Source organism: Rhea americana, unplaced genomic scaffold, assembly GCF_003343005.1.
Source record: "Rhea americana isolate MKP2758 unplaced genomic scaffold, rheAme1 scaffold_339, whole genome shotgun sequence".
Lineage (NCBI taxonomy): Eukaryota > Metazoa > Chordata > Aves > Rheiformes > Rheidae > Rhea > Rhea americana.
In genome coordinates this window covers 583,401-604,373 of record NW_028186467.1, presented here as the reverse complement: position 1 = coordinate 604,373, position 20,973 = coordinate 583,401, and the positions used below count along the sequence as shown (strand labels likewise).

The window sequence follows — 20,973 nt, the reverse complement described above, 5'->3', positions numbered from 1 at the left end:
GGAACTGCTCTGCTCATTTTGCTTTGAGTTACATTTGTAAGGATGAGGTGAAAGAATCCTATTACAGGTGAAATATGAAAGTTCTAAGAAGTAAAATGGCCAATTGTGTGTCTGAAAAATAATTCTTTTCTTGGATTAAAATGTAATTATTTAAACACTCTATATTTCTTCTAAGTTTCTAAAATGACTAGCAGATTGAGAGTACAGTATAAATCTGCGTAACATCTTAAATGCTTTTACATGAAACAATGTTCATGCCGCTTCTTGCATTCTTCGAATACTGTTGATTCATGTTGGAAATGTGATACTGCATGTATGAAAATAGTAAGTTTTAGCTTTCTTCATTGTGTAGCACGACAGTATGGCAAGTATTCTCAAACAAAGAAACAGAATTCGTATTTTCCCATAAATGCGTACGTAGATGATTCTCAAACAATGAAAAAATCACATGAAGGTAGAAAACAAAAACATCTTCTTCAGAATACAGACTGATATTTCCCCTGTTTTCAAATTTTCAAATTATCATTGAGACTGCACTCTAGATCTTAGTAATTTTTTTAGAGTGCTAATGGTGAAACCTAAAATTAGGGAAGAACAAGTAACACAGATACTAAATATTCCAATATTTCTAATAAGCGAGGAAAAAAAATTAATTCAGCAGAGTGGTTTCTTGGTGTTTCTATAAAAACAGAATTGATTTGTGCTCAGAATTATAGAGCATTTGATTTTAAAAAGAAAATCTTGTAGCCTTTGAGAGATTTCATAGCGGCTTCTGCTCTTACTTTATTCACAACTGTTTCTTTTTTTTCAATCTCTTTTTTAGAACAAGGATTCAAGCTAATACATGCTGGTTAAAATCAATATCAGTGTCATCTGATAAATACAGAATTGCAGAGTGGTTGAAGTTGGAAGGGACCTCTAGAGATCATCTAGCCGCCCCCCCCCTTCCCCCTTGCTCAAGTAGGATCACCTAGACCACATTGCACAGGACCCTGTCCAGATGGTTTTTGAGTACCTCCAAAGAAAGAGACTACACAACCACTCTGGGCAACCTGCTGCAGTGCTCTGTTAACTTCAGGGTAAAAAAGGTTTGACCTTATGTTCAGATGGAGCTTCCTCTGTTTCAGTCCATGCCCATTGCCTCTCATCCTGTCACTGGGCACCACTGAAAAGAGTTTGGCCCCATCCTCTTTACACCCTCTCTTCAGATACTTATACTCATTGATAAGATCCCCCCCCACCCCCTGAGCTTCCTCTTCTCCAGGCTAAACAGGCCCAGCCTTTCTTCATATGAGAGATGCTTTAGTGCCCTAATCATCTTTGTAGCCCTACACTGGACTCTCTCCCGTAGCTCCATGTCTCTGTTGTAGCAGGGAGCCAAGAACTGGACATATCACTCCAGATGGGGCCTCACCAGGGCTGAGGAGAGGGGCAGGATTGCTTCCCTGGACCTGCTGGTAACACTCTTCCTAATGCACCCCAGGATACCATTGGCCTTCCTGGCCACAAGGGCACATTGCTGGCTCATGATCAGCCTGTAATCTGCCAGGACTCCCAGGTCCTTCCCTGCAGAGCTGCTTTCCTGCGGGTCAGCCTCAAGCATGTACTGGTGCCTGGGGTTATTCCTTCCTAGGTGCAGGACCCTGCACTTGCCTTTGTTGAACTTCATGATGTTCCTCTCTGTCCACCTCTCCAGCCTGTCCAGGTCTCTCTGAATGGCAGCACAGCCTTCTAGTGTTTCAGCCACTCTTCCTAGTTTTTTATCATGAAGTTGTTGAGAGTACACTTTGTCCCTTCATCCAGGTCATTGCTGCATCAATTGAACAACACTGGACCTAGTATTGACCCTTGGGCAACACTGCTATTTACTCTACTCCATTATTATTATTTTTTTTTTTTAACTAAGAGGGAGGTCAAACAGTGAAGAAGTTGTAGAGTCTCCATCCTTGGAGACATTTGGACATGGGCAACTTGCTGTAATTGATCCTGCTTGAGCAGGGGTTTGAACTAGATACTTCCAGAAGTGTCTTCTGGCCTCAGGTGTTCTGTGATTCTGTATGTGTTAGTTTTAATAGTGCTTACTGTAATGAAGTGGAAGGCTGAATTCTTTGTATTTAGGGGTAATTTTATAGTAATACAGGATATTTAGCATTAAAATCTTGATGTGATCTGAATTTATGCATTAAAAGAGCTTATTACCATATAGTTCTTGAAGTTATGACCCAGAAGACTTTTTATTAACAGGTCAAATCATGAAAGCATATTAAGTTTTGTGTCTTTGTATTAGGACATTCATATAGGTTGTTTAATTTAATTCACACTTAAGCTGTGGAGGAGAATAATTAAATGTCATCTTGTCAGTATTACAAAAGTTCAGGAATATTTTAGAAATGTCAGATGTGTGCCTCTTTCCAAATACTGTATTTAATTCTTTATTTTCTGTTTCTTCTTTCACATTTATTTCTTTTCATGTATTCAACAGCTTGAATATACAGCTAATATGCTACTTTATTATTTCCCACAGATCTGAAGAGGGAAGCCAGTATTTGTCACATGCTGAAGCATCCTCATATTGTTGAATTATTGGAGACATACAGCTCGGATGGAATGCTTTATATGGTTTTTGAGTTGTAAGTTTTTCTCCTTGATTTTTACCTTTTCATTAAATTTGCTAAATAAAATCCTTAAAGTGTGTTAACTTCTACTTGCTTGTTTTGTAGCTTGAAAGTATTGAGTGGTACGAAAGCATTTATTTCTGGCATGTACATGTTGACACAAACTAAAAAGCTATTATAGTGGCTAAGTGGCTAACATTATCATGTTTCTTAACAGCATTCTTTTTTAAGGATAGATCTACTGTTTGTTGGTGCCATGTCTCTAATATGGTACATAAGAATAAGAACTAAAAATCTCTTTCCTGGTAGCCATCATTTTTGGGTAACTGATGGTGTGCTCATGTGGTTGCAAGGTTTTGTATGGTTTTTTTTTTTACAATTATTTGTTGAGTACTTCTTTTCCTTTACTAGATAAAAATGTAAAGTATTCTAGTATTCTTATGATTCATTATGCACATTCATTTCATATGAAAAAGATGCATTTATTCAAAAAAAAAAGTCTTGAAAGCTATAAGGCAAAAATTTTGTCACCATTACAGTCTGGAAGGATGAAAAAAGATAGCTTTTCTGCAATGTTCAGCTATTTCTACTTGAAAATGAGAAATATAGAAAAAGGGGAGGAAGCCCCCAAAGCTCCATGTTTCTCCTTTGAGGGAAAATTACTAGTCTTCCTTAAGTTAAGCTTTAGTTAATTGGGAAGAATGAAAACAGACATGCAGAGCACTAATTTATGCATCTTTTGTAGATCTTTTAAAGTTTCTGACTTTCCGTCTTCCCTCTAAATGCTAGTTTTCCTTTGTGCACCACAGAGGACATAATTGTTCAGTCACCAAGAAAAATACTATATAAATATATCTGCAACAAAATTAATGCTTATGTTTGTTCTTTAGATTTTTCTGTGTTCAATCTTCTTTCTCTGTTTTGCATCTAGCAGCTCATTTTGCCATTTGCCATTCATTTATACAGCTATAATTTTCCTCAAATTACTGCCTTATGATTTTTGGCCATGTCATGCCAGTATGGTAGGTTGAACTGACACCTCCATGAGAATCAACAATTTGATTTCAGACAAGTAGTTAGAAAATAATTCTCACACTTAGTTTTATCACTGAGGTAGAGAGTTAAGTGGCAGTAGCAAAGAGATGTAATGTAAAAAGTTTTTGCTTGAAACTTCTCTATTTTGGGTTTTTTTTAAGGTAAGTTTATAAAATTATGATTATGTGAAATAATTGTTTTATGCTCTCCTTTTTGTAAGTTTCAGATCAGTACTGACTCTGGTGTTCTGTTTTATTCTGTAAATCCCAATGTGTGAACCAAGGGACTTTAATTATCCTATTATGAAATAGTTATGTATACCTTAGGGAGACATACAGTGATAATTAATAAGATTTTGAAATACAAAAAAAATTTTATCGTGGTGGTAGCTCAGAAATATGAGACAAAAGCTGTAATCATCTTTTAATGACAAGGCTATAATCATTTATATTGTTATACATAAAAAATAAGTCTGAACAATTAGGGTTACAACACAAATACTGTAGCTAACTTCAGGTCACTTGAAAGAAGGAAATAAGAGGCTAAAGTACCTGAAGGGTAATAATTCTTTATTGTACAGCATGTGCCTTCTCTGACCTGTATGTTACTTTGCAACCACAACCCTTACATTCCGTATTAAAATTTGAGAACAAGTATTCCTACAGTGTCATTTTTCTGTCACTGTTCTTTACAAATGATTGATGCAAAATGTGTTATGCTAGAGGGGATGCTTTGGTGAAGGATTTAACAGAACATTGCATTTGCTGTGGAGTAAAGCTGTGTAGTTGGATCTGTGGCTGTGTTAGTGGCATAGTGTGTAATCATGACTGCTATAAGAAACTTGCAATTCAGTAGAGAAACATCTGTGCGTGTTTAAGTAATATATTTTCTCTTGTGTTGCTTTCTGTTTATATTGTTATTATCAGAAACCTAACTGCTTTGCAACTAAGTTTTGTCTACAATTAATAAATATATCTTATTAGAGGCTAGTTATTCTGAAAGGACAGAAAGAGGGAAGACAATGCAGATCTGCAGAGGAGATGTACAGCCAGCTGCTGTTGGAAAGCCTATTTGTGGACAGCTGCTTTGCATGAGAGCTAATTCAGAACCAGTACATAAAAGTACTGTCATAGACAATAACTGAGTTTAAAACTGTGTCATCAATTGCACATAAATGATAGCACTTCTTATGTATTAGAAGCTGCAATACATGTCGTATAACTTAAGTATCAGCATAGTTTATGTACTGACTTCACTGCCCACTACTGTTTTTTACGCCGTGAGCTACATAGAGCAGCTGCTAAAATGACCCTGAATATCTTCCCAAATCTTCCATTTTAAAAAGGTACAACTTAAATAAGTAAATGCACTGCAAGTCTAATGACAACGAGAGATTGTACTTCTCAGGGAAAAGTGTAGTTATGCCCAGTTTTAAAGGTTCATTAAAACCTTTTCATTTCATTAAATAATGCTTAAAATAAACTTAAAAAAATCAAGTCACAATTCACAGAAGTGTTGAAGAACATGAACAGCAGCATTGAAGCCTGCTCCCCCCCCCCCCAAAAAAAAAAAAAAAAAAGTTTTTAATGGAGCAACGGACTATTTTCCACTGATGGAGGAGGTTATTTGGAGGCTCCTGACAGGCTGTACAGATAGGCCCAGCTGCAATTTCTATCATACAATGTCAATTTACTTTCTTGTTCTGTGGTGTTAATTTGATGACAGCTGTATATCAAGTGATCTATGATTACTCTTGAGTTAACTGTGACCTTTTACTGAATACAAGTGTTTTACCAAATACAAGTGTGTAGTTACCTTAAGTACCTCGAGTGTATTTTACAGCATCAAAATACATGAAACCAATCTTTTTAAAGATTTGCCGTGTTTAGAACAAAGCAGTGTAGAACTGCCATGCTGTTTAAAAATTCCATTTATGAAATGTGGAAAAATGTGCTTTTCTGTTTAGTAATATGCTACTCTAGTCAATACTGTCCCTGTCACAAGGTAAGGTCTGCTTTGTAGCTTGTACATGTAGTGGAAAAAGCACTGGTTTTACATAGAGTAGTGTTTTGTGTTTGATATATAACTCCTGCTTTTGCTTTTACAGTCTCTTATTCCTTTTTGTCTAAGGGCCATTGTTCTTTATCAGTGAGAAGGCGCTTTGATAAGGGTCATTTATTAACAATATTTGTATAACAAGGCAGCTATTACATTTGAAGCATCTGAAAACCACATTTTAGACTTGGAGTACATGATGAGCAGTTTATCCTCAGCGTCATCAAAGTACATGGACTAGCAATGCTGAAGAGCTCAGATACATGAGTAGGGAATAGACTGCAAATACCTTATTCACAGGGTATTCTCCCACCACTTTGCTTACTTAAGTGGTGCTAGTTTTCCTAGTGCATTCTAAGGGGGATTTATATCTTGGGAACGTTAGATGTATTGATCTTGCTTAGATTTACCACTTAGGTTGTATATATAGTTATATAGTTGTACATACATATCTTTGTAATTTAATCTAGTTAACAAATGTAAAAATCCTTTAGTTTTAAAATTTCAGATTTATAAAAACAGTAATTTAAAATGGTTGCAGTTACTTGAGTTTATTATGAACATAAGCTGATGAGCATTTAATTGACAGTTGATACATTCAGTCATGCTGCTTTATTCAAATGTTAAAAGGGAAAAAAATGCTACCTACAATATATACAGTACTGTGAAATAGCAGTTTCTTCGTTTATGGTGTGGGAACCTGCTTTTTTTCATCATTTTAGGACTCCAGTTGTAATTTTATTTTGAAATGCAGTGTCGTGTGGAATCCTTCATCTTTTATATGGCTTCACTGTATTTTCCCCTCATGTGATTTTATTTGTTCATGCTTGCATAGTACCTGATCTAGGGGAAAAAAAAAGTTTTAAGTTAACTGTTAAAAGTAATGTGTAAAACTAAATTCTACATTTTTTGAGCATCAAAACAGGTTGCAGTAATTACTGAAAGCAAGTTTCAGAGGCTTCTAGATTTAACATTTGGGCTGGACTTTCAAAATATACAGTGCAAGGGAAGAATTTCAAATCAGTTTTGTAAAGTTTACAGTTCACTTAGGGAAGTCATTAAGTTAAAGATTCTGTCTATCTTAACTTTAAATGTTTAAAAATTGTAGACCTCTAAATCTGAGGCACTTCTGGATGTGCTGGGTTTTTTTCTGTGGACTGAAAAAAAGTCTGAAATGACTAATTTTAAATGCCTTAGGGTAAACAAATTCCACTAAACTATCAAGTACCCTGAGCATCAAACTCTTTGATATAATGACAGATATTTTTGATAAGATAAAACCCATGTTTACATGAGTAAACATGTGGGAGGGGGGTATTCTTGGTTGGTTTTCTATGTATTACACATACCCAGTACATTGTGACCTGATTTCCTGTGGAAACAAGGTTTAGGCAATTATTTGGTTTGGGTTTATCTATTTTTCTTTCTTTTTCCCACTGATAGGCTTTGAACTTTTTATTGATTGAAGTGTTAGAGAGCTTAAAGACAAGTTAAGCTTGTGGCAAAGAGATATCAGGATATCAGGCAAAACTCATGTGAAGGAACTAATATAATGTTTTAATTCCTATACTTGTATTTTTGAGAATTTATATAAACATGAACTAATTTACAAATCATCACTGTAAAGTTGAATATATTCATATAACCTCATGATACTGGCTGACATGGAGATTTTCTAAGGTTTCACATTAGATGAGTCTGTATTAAAGATTTCAGATAAGGTACAGCAGTTCTTCTATATTACCACGAAAGCAGTCGTCTTAAGCATGTTTATTTTTTACTTTTTAACTGTTTAATGAGGTTGGACTACTGGTGTGAAAGCAGTAGGAGAAAATTGTTTCCAAGCATATCTATTCAAAATTACTTTTCTCCTAAGCTCATCTGCTAAACTGTAATTTATGAATTATTCAAATATCATGTATTATTCAGAGAGGTTTGTTCATTACTTGTTACTGTAAATGGAATGAGTTAGTTTATGAAGAGCACCAAAATTCATCTCTTGGCTGCCAACAAAATTCTAAAAATGTCTCAATTTAAAGCGTTGAAAGGATGCCTTCAAACCAGCAGCTGGCACTTTCAGTGTAAATACCCTAAATTATTTGAGTCAGTTTATGCAGCTTCCATGAGTGCCCTCTGCTGGTATCAACCGATACATACGCTGAGATTGAGTGCTTTAACTTCAGGTTTCTTATTGCATCATTAGTGTATATTTTCATATACAGAAATTGAACCACAGGAAGTTCCGCCTGACCATGAGGGGGAATTTCTTCACTGTGAGAGTGGCAGAGCACTGGCACAGGTTGCCCAGAGAGGTTGTGGAGTCTCCTTCTCTGGAGATCTTCAAGGCCCGCCTGGATGCAACCCTGTCTACCATGGTCTAGGTGACCCTGCTGAGCAGGGAGGTTGGACTAGATGATCTCCAGAGGTCCCTTCCAACCTTACTTTTTCTATGACTCTATGATTATGTGTGCGTTTGCATGTATGTATATATATACAATTTGTGTGCTTATTTTAGTTGATTTTAACTTAGCTCTGTTTAATTTTTACAGTTTTCACATGCCTAGTGCTGATAACCATTAGGTTGACTCGAGACTTCTTGAATTTGCATGTCATCAGTATCTCAAGACTTTAATGTTCTTTCATCACAAGCCCTTTAGTTGCTTCAAAAAAGTCTTTTAAGCGGTCATGACATTACTGAGTTTTTAGTCTGTAAATGCACTGAATATTCTGGGGTTTCTTATGAGGCTGACTCTTACTTTTGCAGCCTCAGTTAGAAAAAATGTTTCATAACATTCTCCGACTCAGTTCAACATTGTACCTGACTCTGTCACTGCCATGCAGTCGAATGTGTGGCATAGTGTAGTATACCTCTGTCTGTGTGATATTTAGATGGGTGTATAGGTTGCTGTCTGCAATGGACCAAGACAGAAAAACTACTAGAAAAAGCTATGGAGGAGTGTATTGATGTGATGATGGCCTGCCATTGTTTTACAATGTAGGTTCACAGTAGTTTGTAGGATTTCTTACATCTAAAGATGGTACCAGGTGCTCAGGTAACTGGCCTGGAGAAATTTGCCCCCTGCTTAAATGAATGTGCATTTCTTTTGGTCACCAGTCTTTTATAGTTGTCAGTATTCTATGCATGTGATAATAGATTTCTGCAGTTTATTTCGTATGGGGGAAGTATTTGGTAATTAGAGCTTCTGCTCATCATTTGTGACTGCGTAAGCAGAAGTTTTGCATTAAAGGTGTGTAGCATGAAGTAAAAGTGGTTGTATGCTGAGGTTCTGGATAGCTTACAAAAGTGCTTCTATGCAGCAGTACATGAATTTATGATGATCTTATATAAAGATCTGCTTTGATGCAATGTCTCTGATTTCTTTTGAGAGAAATAATTCAGATGGAATCTAGTAGCAATATCCATGCAGTAAGTTAGCACTAAGATAAACTGTTAGTAACAAAAATTAGGGAACATCTGAGGGTTCCTGTACGCAGTGACCTACTTTTTCATTATGTTCTTAGACCCTGACAATGTTGACTTTCTTGATGTCCTGCAACATCTGCTTTTTCTTCTTGAGTCTTTGGTAGAGAGGAAAAAGAAAAGGTGTTGAGACTGAAACTAACAGAAGTTATAATTAACATCCCTGCAAGTGCCTTGTTAAGTTTGAATTATAAAACATGATTTCATTGTTCCTGTTAACTCTTGTAACTCTTTCCTTGCCCCATCAAGCAATGAACATTTTTAGATATAAATCTACCTTAAGTTACTTACAGGCGAAAGAAAAGGAGGACACTTATTCTACATCAAATTTCTCTGGTGGAGAAATGGTAGCCTAATTGTAGCCTAAAGACTATGAAAGTAATATTACTGACTCTACAAATGTTATACTATCCAAAGTGGAAAGTTAGGTTATCAGAAGAGGCAATTAGGGAGAAAAGGAACAAAGTATCAGTTATTAGTTAGTGATATAGTGTAGTGGTGTAGGGCTTTTTTTTTTTTTTTTTTTTTTTTTTTTTTTTTTTTTTTTTTTTTTTTTGAAAATCACCATTTAAAATTGAATTTGAATAAGATTTTTGTATAGCTAAAGTGTTTATTGTAGGGTTGTACTGGCGTTGCTTCTGAGAACACACTTAAGGTAATATCATGCCTTAATTGTTAACTTGTGGAGCCTTGTACAAGGCATTGGTTTTCTACTGTCATGCACATTTTATTCAATGAGTAGTTTAAGCAATAGAAGAAATGTGTGGTTTTGCTAATAAAGTATTGGGAACACTGTTATATGAGAATAGGGACATAAAATGTGGTAAGTCACATTCTATTAGATATAGCTATTAACTGTTGTTTTACTTAATTATGTTATTTGTGCATACAGATTATTTTTTATAAGATTTATATGAGATTTATATAAGTGAAATGAATAGATTTTTGGAACATTTTTATGCAAGTGATTGTAGCTATCTGTCTTAAGCTTTTTTTTCCATGTCTTTCTGCCTGCAGTATGGATGGAGCAGATCTGTGTTTTGAAATTGTGAAGAGAGCAGATGCTGGGTTTGTGTACAGTGAGGCTGTAGCCAGGTATGTATTATAATTTTAACTAATCCCACAGGATGAATAGGAGAGAGTAGAATATACTGTTAGACAGTCTGGTAGCTAGAAGTGGAAGTATTGTAAATAATCGTGTTTCCATAGTCTGGTTATTATGGTAATAAGCATAATTAAAAGTAAAATTTCAGAGCATCTTATTATTTATTATCTGTGTATTTGGATGGAATTATTGAAGAAAATACTATTAAGTGTTTCACATTCAATATTTAATTCTGTCTTTGCCTTTTAATGAGGCTCTTACGTTGTGATGTTAAGTGGCTTGACCTGATAGGAGTGATTTTATTGGTCTTGCTAGATTGAAAGGTTTGTTTTGTTTTGTTTTGTTGTCATTTTGAGGGTTTTTTTGGTGTGTTTTGAGGGGAGTTCTGATTGGCTGATTTTGTTTCGTTTTGTTTTTAATCAGCCACTCCTCGTGTGCTCACTTCAACTTTTTACTTATCAGGTGAACTAAAATCAAAACATAAAATTATAAAAAGACAACAAAACTCCATGTAATTAGTGTTAAATTAAATGCATTTTTAAGTGCTTAATTCCCTGAAGTATCTCTAGAACTCAGATTTGGTGGTTGTATCATTTCAGTCAGATTTTACATCATCTGATGTTATGTTAGCTGAGATTCCATACATAGCATGGGGGAAAAAAAATACTGTGCCTTTTTATGAGGGATATCAGAAGAAACAATGTGCTGCATCATTCTAGAAGGATTGGAAACTATGTTGAAAGATGCAGATGGAGAATTTTTCATAAATTATAGTGAAGAAGAACCTGAGAGAGAATTTGTGAATAATCTGATAAAATTAAAACTTCGAGAAACTCTTGCTATAGTTTCAATGAATAGGCCAGGTTCTCCTTTACATATCAGTATCATTTGAGTGCCTCTGGGAGATACGGAAAATCCATCTATTCCTCCCAATTATGTTATGTACTATTCTTATACAAGGTAGTATCATTAATTTTGCTGGTAAATAGAATGTTATTACTTAGGGATGTTACTTTTATGGTGAGAAGCAACTGAGAGAATATAACCTTTAGGAGAGAACAGAAGAGGGAGATAAGGTTGAGGTGTGTCAGGAGATGGCAGCAGAAAGAGTTGGAGGGGAGAAGGTTACTACCTGGGAGAAACAGAATAGAAAGTAAGTAAAGGTTCTAGAAGGTAGAGAGAAGAAATGAAAGATGCAACATAGGCATTAGAGGAGCTAGAGAAGGAAGGAGGTATAACAAAATATGGTTTGGGGTATAAGAGAAGTCATAAGTATGGAGCTGACCTGGATATCTGGGAGATTGGTGGCAGAATAATTAGTTGAGAATGTGTATGCAGGAAGGATGTCAAATACAGTAGAAGAGTGCATTTCCATTAGGTGGGTGATCTGAAGCTGAAAGAAATTCTTATCTATATGGCAGTAGTCTAACATAGGATAACTGACATACTGTGGAAGACCTTTGCTGAGTCAAAGAGGTAAAAGTAGAATGGGAGCCCTGCGTCCCTAATTAATCAAGTTTCTACAAATAGCGTTGGCAGTAACCTGAGTTACCAATCAAAGATTGTGACCAGTAACCTATGTTTCAGTGAAGAGAACTTCAAACAGGCCTGAATCGATTATCAATAGTGATTTCTTTGTCTATGTCAGGATATGTTTGCTCAGTTTGTGGTAAAATGGAAATTCTTTGTTTTTGGTTTTGTATCCAACCTGATGCTACTGTTTTTTTTTTTTTTTTTTTTTTCCTTTAATCAAAGACATTGATCGTAGCGTTCTAGTCACTTAAATTCTTCAGTGGGTTTTATATATGATGCAAGAGGAGAAAGAAAGCCAGCAGAGAGCATCAGATGAAGTCAAATCATCCTAATGTTAGGAAGTGTTTAAAGTAAAGTTCAATTTTAGTGTGAAATTAAGAAAAGGATTAGAGGTCCACGAAAACATTAGTGGAAAAGAAAATTATGAAAGACTGGACTCAGAGGGAAAAAAAAGAAAAAAGCATTTGCATTTACTGATGCAGGACTTTCATCTGTCCTTAGTGGCACAATAATTGGAGCTCAAAGCCCATGAGTTCCTCTGTTTTGTTTTTCAAGATTGAGACAGAAATTCGAACCAGAATTAAAGCAAATAAGTTTTATTGGCACGTGTGCAGAAATTACAGTTCAAGGAGCTGGGTGCCTCCGAAGAGAGATCACAAACAAAGAAATTCCTGGGCCATTATACCCTTACAATCTAAATCTCCCTGCCCCTCACACAATGGTTTGGATCAATTGCAAAATTTATGACTGAGGTCTTCTCCTGTTTCATTGAGTCCCTTTATTGCCTCTAGGCAGGCTGTAAAGAAATTCCTCTCATCTCTGCAGCAGCAGCTTCCCTTGTTGGAAAAGTAGGCTTCCTTATCTTCCAGCTTGAACCAGATTTGAGGCCTTCTTTTACTTAACTAGGTGAGAAGTCCACAGCTTATGGCCTAAGATTTCAGCAAATTTAGCTACTAATGCTAAGCGAGTTATGCTAAGTGACTAACTCTAGACAGCCTCAGTCCAGTATTCTTTAACAATCTTATCACTTTTTTTCCCAAGAAACTCCGCCTTCACAGAATTATTTCATAATAAAATTGTTGTAATAGAAGATACTATCATTTTTACTTTCATTATCAGTTTTTCCATGATCATTTAGGTTTTTGTGTCATTCCTTCTTCACTTACAGATTTTCTGTGTATCATTCAACAACTGTATGCTTTATCATTTTACGATAAGTGGAAATAAGTGATTTTCACAGTAAAAAATATGACTAAGACAATCTCTTTCCTAATAATAATTCTTGTTTTATAGTAAATTTGTAAGTATATGAATCTTCCATTTAAAAAATCTATTGTATCATTCTAAGTAAAAATTAGAATTGGTAATAGATTTCTTGTGCAAAATTTCTTTTGGCCAGAAACAAAACCTTTTTACTAGAATACGTTTCTGTGCATGTGCATTAGTAGTTCAGTGACAATTTACTGTGCAGGGTAGAAGAGTGTCAACAAGAGAGAGAGAGAAATGTTCCTAATACAGTCAGTAGTCTGTTAGGGGCTTCTTTAGACACAGGGGGAGAAAAAAGTTAGTCTTTCATCTGCCTGAGGCAAGTCAAAGTCTTGGTTCTGTCTCTTCTACATCAGTCATGCACTCAGTCATTTTTTCCTTTCTATGTTTCATTATAAAAAACATCTTGAGAATTCCTGGGTTCTTCACGTGAAACAAAATTATTGAATATTTCAAACCCTTACATAATAGAAAATGCAGATTTTCATCCCTGATTTTTGCTTGACCACAAATGGAATAGCCCTCAAACTTTAGATTTTTATTATTCATTGTTATAAACATAGTCCCTGTGCTACTGAATTAAGTGTATTTTTAACAGGAAGTTGGTCAATTATACAGCTAGTCTCTTAAAACTAGTCTGTTGTATATGTATAATAACTTTTCCTGCAGGTTTGTCATGTATGATGTGTTTGGTTTTCACAGTCATTACATGAGACAGATATTGGAAGCGCTGCGTTACTGTCATGATAATAACATAATTCACAGGGATGTGAAGGTAAGGCTGGTTTTTTTGTTTTTTTGTTTTTTTTTTCCCCTTCCCCTCACCACAATAATATAAGCTACCTAAATGTTTATAACTTTTGTAATTTAGAGGAACACGGGAACAGTATGGGAACTCTGTCTATTTCATGTGTGTGCTTACTCTTACTGTATCGTGTGAAATTAAAAGTCTATGGATAATTCTGTCAAGGTGGAACATTTAGGAGGTACAAATGCATTTGACTGCATTTGACTTACATTTCTTGTCTTGTTGGTATAAATTAATTGTGTAAACTAAACTGGTATTGCTGGATTAACAACATCATTTTGACAGCATAATGACAATTTTCAGCCATACTATGTCTTCAGAGAAGTATATTCATGCTTAAATGTGAAAATATTCATAGTATTACCTACTTATGCCGACAGTTTCCAGATATTTATTGTACTGAAAACTTCTCTAATATGATCAAGTTTAGGAGGAAAAATGCAATCTTTAAGAAGTTTACATACATACGATATTTGAGTTAGTGAATTTTGTACTGTTTTCTTGAGTATTTATGGTACTAGCTTATCCTAAAATACCCTGACGTAAATAATTAGGAGTTTTAATCTAACCGTTTGGGCTTGACTCTCTTTTAATTTGAATACATATTCCTTGTAAATTTTATTCTCTGAGATAGCTTTTCTGGCTTGATTTGAGTCAAGTATGATAGCAATTAATGAAAAATCTAATGAGGATGATGGTGCAGTTTGAGAAATGAAGCTTAGGTTCTAGTGAACAGAAATGACAGAGGGTGAGGTATGCTTCATGCATCCTACAGGTGGTGTGTATGGGCATTGAACTGATGATTTACTTTTAAGCAGTTATTTGGTCTCAAGTATGCAGGCATTTCACCAATTCCTTATTTCCTTTTCTTTTTCCCCCTTTCCCTCCAAAACCAAGAAGATTATTCCATATAGAATAAGAGAGTTTTGTGTTAAATTTGTTTGGTGTCTCAAAAGTTTGAGTCATTTCTTACAGCAAGTGTTTCTAAAGGCATCTGTTTCCTCACTAATAGAATATCTGGTCTTGTTTTATCTTGAAGCTCCTAGTTTACTAGGATGCATTTGATACCACATGAGAATTTTAGAATAAACAAGATCTTTACATTGCTTTGGCATCCTGAAAGCTGCATATGTTTTTGTTGGGCCATGTTCTTCAAAAAAAATAAGTTTCTGTTTTAAGGGCTTCATTCAGTAGAAAGTGAATTTATTTTGCAGCCTATCCAGACTTAAACTTTAAAAACAATGTGTTTTATTAAATATCATTCTTTGGAAATAAAACTATTTGATTACATGAGTGAGTAAAGATTTTTAATCTTACTGTCTGAAGTGAATGTGTCGATAGATAGATAGATATAGATAGATAGATAGATAGATACCTATCCACTCATCCCCACCCACACCATATAATGTTTAATCTTGACAAAAACCGAGTAGAAATACTGTAACCATAGATTTGAGTGTAGAGCATTATTAAGTTAATTGCAATATCCCATCTCTAGATGTCACTGTAGATGTTGTTTTAAAAGGAAGTAGTCTAACTAACTGATTTCCAAGTTATATGAGTAGATAAAAGGAGTTAGAATAGGAATACTTCAGTCTGCTATAGTTTGATGCCAGAGACTTCACCAGACTTCTGTAAGTGAAAAGGTTCTACCAGAGCCTTGGGACCACTATGACTGCAGCCTATGACAAACTCCCATATTCCATTAGCCTCAACTCCTATGGCAGAACCAAATATGAAAAACTTTCTTAAAATGGCTTCTGACTGTCTTAATTTTCTTAATTTGCTACAAAACCAGGCATTTCTTGAGTTTCTTTGTAGCATTTTTAAAAATCATAATCAGTTACAATTGTATCTTTGCTTCATCTTCACTCATTGTGATGCTGCATTCATCCACTGCTTGGAAGTTGCATCTTACTATAACTAAAGCAGAAAATTCTAATGCAAGAGAGTAGAAAACTGCATCAGAACCATGAATCTCAGAAACATTTTTCTTTATCACTACATTTTACTCCTAGTATGCCAACTTGATAAAATAGGATTCAGCCATTCTCTTTATCAAGGCCTTGCTGTTCAGAAGTATCTAAAAGAGAGCTTCAGAAAGTATCAACACTGAAATGGTCTCTTTTTGATCCAAAATGTTCTTACAGAGTAGTTTGTATGCAGAATTGTGGTTATGTAAAAAAACAGAAAATGGTAGTAGGAATAATGTGTTCTTTTCTATACTAAAAGCCATATGAGACTTTGAGTATTATTTGTCATGGAAGTCAGCCACTTTCTCTTGAGCAGTCAGTATAGACAATTATGCAGATATTTCATTAAAATCGTTATTAAAAAGTGATAAGTGATTAAAGACAGGTTAAATAAGGAAAAAATGGCCTATCTCTTCCTTCCGTATATCCATTTTTACTACAGTCTCTCCTGCATGATAGCATTTTCTCTTACTTCACCTACTGGGATAAGGAAATAAGAAATTGGATTAACTTAGCAGCATCAAAGTGGGTTTTCTCAGGAGGTCAGATAAATCTGCCTCTTAACATAAATACAGTTGAAGATAGTCGTCTTGTATATTACAATGTATCACAGAATGGTCAAGATTGGAAGGGACCTCTGGAGATCATCTAGCCCAACTCAAGCAGGGTCGCCTTGAGAACGTTACACAGGATTGCGGCCAGATGGGTGTTGAATATCTCCAGAGAAGGAGAATCTACGACCTCTCTGGGCTACCTGGTGCAGTGCTCTGTCATCCTTACACTGAAGACATTTTTCCGTATATTCGGGTGGAATTTCCTTGTTTGTGCCTATTGCCTCTTGTTCTATTGCCTCTTGTTCTATCTTTATGTACCACTGAAAAGAGTCTGGCCCAATCCTCTTGATAGCCTCCCTTAAGATATTTGTAGACACTGAGCCTTCTCTTCTCCAGGCTAAACAGGCCCAGCTCTTGCAACTTACTGAAGACACTAACGTACCTCAAGATTTAAAAGAACTAAAGACAAGTCATCTTTCTTCAGGAAAAAGAAAAAGTAATAATATATCACTACAACTTTTAACTGTGAGAGATAACATTAATTATTGAATTTCCTTAAACTCTGTGCTGTAGAATTTTTTTTATGTTTTGAAAAGCTGAAAGTGACATTTTTGTTATAAATAAATGAACTTAAATGTTTCCAATGACACTTGACGTGATGTTGGACTACTTATAGCTACATTGTGTTTTTTCTCATGGTCACATTTGGTCAGTATTGAATATTTTGAGCAGTTACTAGCTCTGGCTTTATCTTGTCTTGACAGTTTCAATGAATTACCTGTTAGCAAGGCATTAAACTTATTGATGATGTTAGATGAATTTTGTGCTAGTTTTTGAAAGCAAAATGTGATTCACCTTAAGAAACAGACTATTTTTAAGCATTATATGTTACAAAGTTTTTCTGTAAAAAGTGCATTTCCTTCACCTGTTCATTTTTGCAATACCTTCAACTGAATTGTTTTATCAGTAAAACATTGAGAGACTTTACGGTCGTCAGTATATCAACCTATATTGTGATGGCTGTGTAATACCTTTTAATATAAGTGATACAAGATAATTTAATCACATAAAGATATTTAATAGCTAGGTTTTTATCCTTTGATATATCAAATAGTCAAACCTTGGTTTATGATTTCCGTGTAGTTTGAAAGCTTGTATACATTCATGTGATGAATAAAATAACTGATATCAGTCAAGCTTGTTGATTAAATGTAAATGTACAAGATTTTAATTGGAGGTTTGTGTCAGTAAGCATGAAAGTTTGTTTTCAACGCGTGATCAGCTAAGTAGATAAGACTGCTAAAGCATAAGTATAGATTCTGCCTTTTCTGTTTTTAAGATTCAATTCAGTGTGTAAACAGGATAGGACTAAGCATTATGCACTGTTGTGTGTCATGTGCAAGTCTCAGTTGGTCCAGGTGACTTCAGACTTGACCTGCCAGTAGATTTACATGCTGATTTATGTGCTATCTATAACTGAATTAAGCACACAGATTCTTAGAGCATGCTCAGTTACTAAACTAATTGTAGTTAAGCACCTAAGCTTTGCCAGTAAGTTCAAGGCTCTTATACTTTTGCTTTTAGGTGTACCTGGAAACCAAGTAAGGCTTGTACGTGTGTGTGTGTGTAGAAGGACACGTGTGTGTGTGTGCACGCATGCACACGCATGTATATATTCATTTATGTGTGTGTTTATGCCTGCAAATACATATTCAAACAAATACAAAATAGTCTGAATGGTAGCTGTTCTGTAATACCATTTTCTCTTTTCAATCTTTGAATAACAAAATGAGATTTGTTGCGTGTCTGTTTACTTTTTTTATACTTTCTGTGGGCAAATAATAACAGCTGGCCTTTTTCATGACTTCTCTAGAGGTTATTAGGTCTTTGAGATCCAGTAGGCATCTGATCTTGTGGATTTTGTTATATACCCAATTATTAAAAGAATATTAAGGTTCCCAAATGAATAACAGAGATGGAATTAGAGTTTCCTATCTAGTTTTGATGCATCTTCTTGTGAATATTCCTTCTGAAGTAATCCTTGCATGTTGTGTTTTTCTGAGGAGCATTCCTTTATTCAACACAGAAGTTAAAAGAGGTTCCAAGAATAAGGTATTCACGATTTTTTTTACCTCAATAGTCTAGGCATGTTTAGCCTAGCTTTTCGTGTTCCCTGCCACGAAAGGTTTGAATTCCTGCATTTTGTTCATATAATTCAAAGTCAGCATAGGGATGTCTGAGCAATGTAAGAAGTTTTAACATGAGCTGTGTTTTGCTGAAGTATTTCTTTGCCCCCATCTTGACTCTCTATTTTGGGGGATTTTTCTTCCCTGAACTGTTGTATTAAATGCTGAGCAATATATTACTTGATTTGTAGTTTCTCAAATTACATGTACTGCACAAAAGCTTTTTCAGTAAGTAAATCAAGAAAAATTGATGTAATTCAAAAATTTAGAAGAGAACATACAGGAAAAAGTAAAAGTATATGTCATTTCATCATCCTAAGTAGAAATTGTGGAGTGGGATTCCATTAAGAATCTGTCTCAAAGTTGCATTTGATTGCTAGTTTCCAAAGTTTCACTCATCTTTATGTCTTTGATAATTACAGCACTGGGAAACAAGAGTCTGAGACTAGAAGAGTAGAGAAAGAATGACTTGAGCCTTTATTACCACTAAAAATTCTTGTATTGAGAATTGCATCCTCCTCAGGCACCTTACTGAGATACCCTGTGAACTGCATTCATTATGAAATGAGTTTAAAGAAGGACAGAAGTTGCGGGTGCTTGTTCTGATCTCTGCAGTGTAGAAGCACAATGATCCTAAACTGGTTTGCTTCCCAAACATACTGCTACCAGTCTAGAAGCAATAGCCTAAGCAGCACTGTGCTGTCATGAGGATTAAGCTGCTCGGCTTAGTCCTGGTTTAGGGATCTCTCTGTTGGCTGTGTTGCACAGTAAAAAACACACACCCACACAAACCACTTTTTTGTGCTCATAAGCTCTGTTTCTAGAGCAGTGTTCCCACGGGAGTGTGTAGAATTACTCTCTGGAGCTGCCCACTTAAGGTTTTTTCCCTAAGTCATTTGATAAACACCACATGGGAATCCTGTAAAAGAGTTTAGTACCAAATTTTGTTCTCATGGGTTGTTACCCATTGTATTAAATAAAATATTATATTCCTGTAATTTTCTGCCTTTTTCATTTGCCTTTTTCATTTGAGTGTTTATTGAACTTCTGCAGAATAGGTAGCAGGTGTCGGATGATAGACAGTCTTTGGGTCATTCCCGGGAAGTTCATGCTTGCAGGCAGTAGGATAGGAGACCTAATGCATTGTGGTGCTATATGCCAATCTTACGAGTCAGCTTAGTGTACCTGTCATGGAACTCACTAGAGTACTGAAGACAGAATTGCTCACTAAATTTTATTACTCGATTTTGAACAAGTGACTGGACTTTTTAGAATACCTAGTGTTCTATAGCACTGACTGTGCTCAGGGGACAATTCTTTTTAATCTCGGTTGCAGAGAAGAGTCAAGAAGGGAAAAGACAATCTTAAGTGTCTCCCACAGAATTGATTAAAATCCCTACTGAAGTCATCGTATTTTAACTTCTACAGCAAAGAAAAAAAAAATCCTGCTGTGCTTCATATGCCTAGTTTCATACTCCTAATAAATAACAGTGTTATTGTTTGTTTATAATTATATTTTCTATACCAATAAGTGATAATAAATATTTGTGCCTTCCTAATTAAACTATAGAATTACCTAACAAGACTAATCTGTGTGTAGAAATCCTGTAAATTTTTTATTAATCTCAAATAGTACCAGACATTAGAAATAAGTGCATGTGTGCATTACATCCTTTTTCTTTTTTCTTAATATTTTTTGCATTCAGATCTGTTACAATGTTGTAGATCTTTTGTGTTAATTTTGTGCAGTCATCTTCTGTAAGTGGTCTGGATGTAAACATTGTTTTGAACTAAGTGCCTTTTGGAGTAGCATGTGTTAATTCACCTTTGACGTGAGAATTTTATAGCACTCTTAGATGAATACAGTATGCTTAGCACACAAAGGCTATGTACCAGTAATGTAACTACTGTTGAAAGTGTTCATTAAATATAACTGCCATGACTAAGACTCCAAGAAAAACAATTTCTGACCGATCTGCAGAGCACATAAAATGTGTTCTTCTCAAACACTAATTCAAATCCTTCAGCTGGGCCATGAGAGCTCCCCCCATCTCTGGATCCTTCACCCTTGCATGTTGGAAGTCACCATCAAAACTTTCTCTTCTGAGTCACTCTCTTGCAAATGTAACTTCAATAACACTCTGTACCCATGACAGGAAATGCCAGAGCAGGATGATATATGAATTAAATCTTACCTCTTGAGATTTCTGCAGTTTTAATATAAAGCTATTAAACAGCTAGAATGAAAAATAAGTAGGTGCATAACTTATTCACATAGGGTACTACCCCCAAGAAAACAGTTACTATAGCAAAACCCTAATATCATGGACATAGGTAAACAAGCCTTCTAGTAAACTATTTC

General features: G+C 35.2%; 1 protein-coding gene across 4 annotated transcripts in view; it reads left to right on the top strand.

Moving 5' to 3' along the window:
• Positions 1–20,973, top strand: part of CASK (calcium/calmodulin dependent serine protein kinase) — a 218,202-nt gene that overhangs the window by 84,721 nt on the left and 112,508 nt on the right. For all 4 annotated transcript variants that reach the window (XM_085311301.1, XM_085311303.1, XM_085311300.1 and 1 more), the window contains exons 3-5: positions 2,525–2,630; positions 10,204–10,281; positions 13,793–13,865. In XM_085311301.1, the coding sequence (XP_085167427.1) occupies positions 2,525–2,630; positions 10,204–10,281; positions 13,793–13,865 (257 nt within the window). The remainder of the gene's footprint in view (positions 1–2,524; positions 2,631–10,203; positions 10,282–13,792; positions 13,866–20,973) is intronic.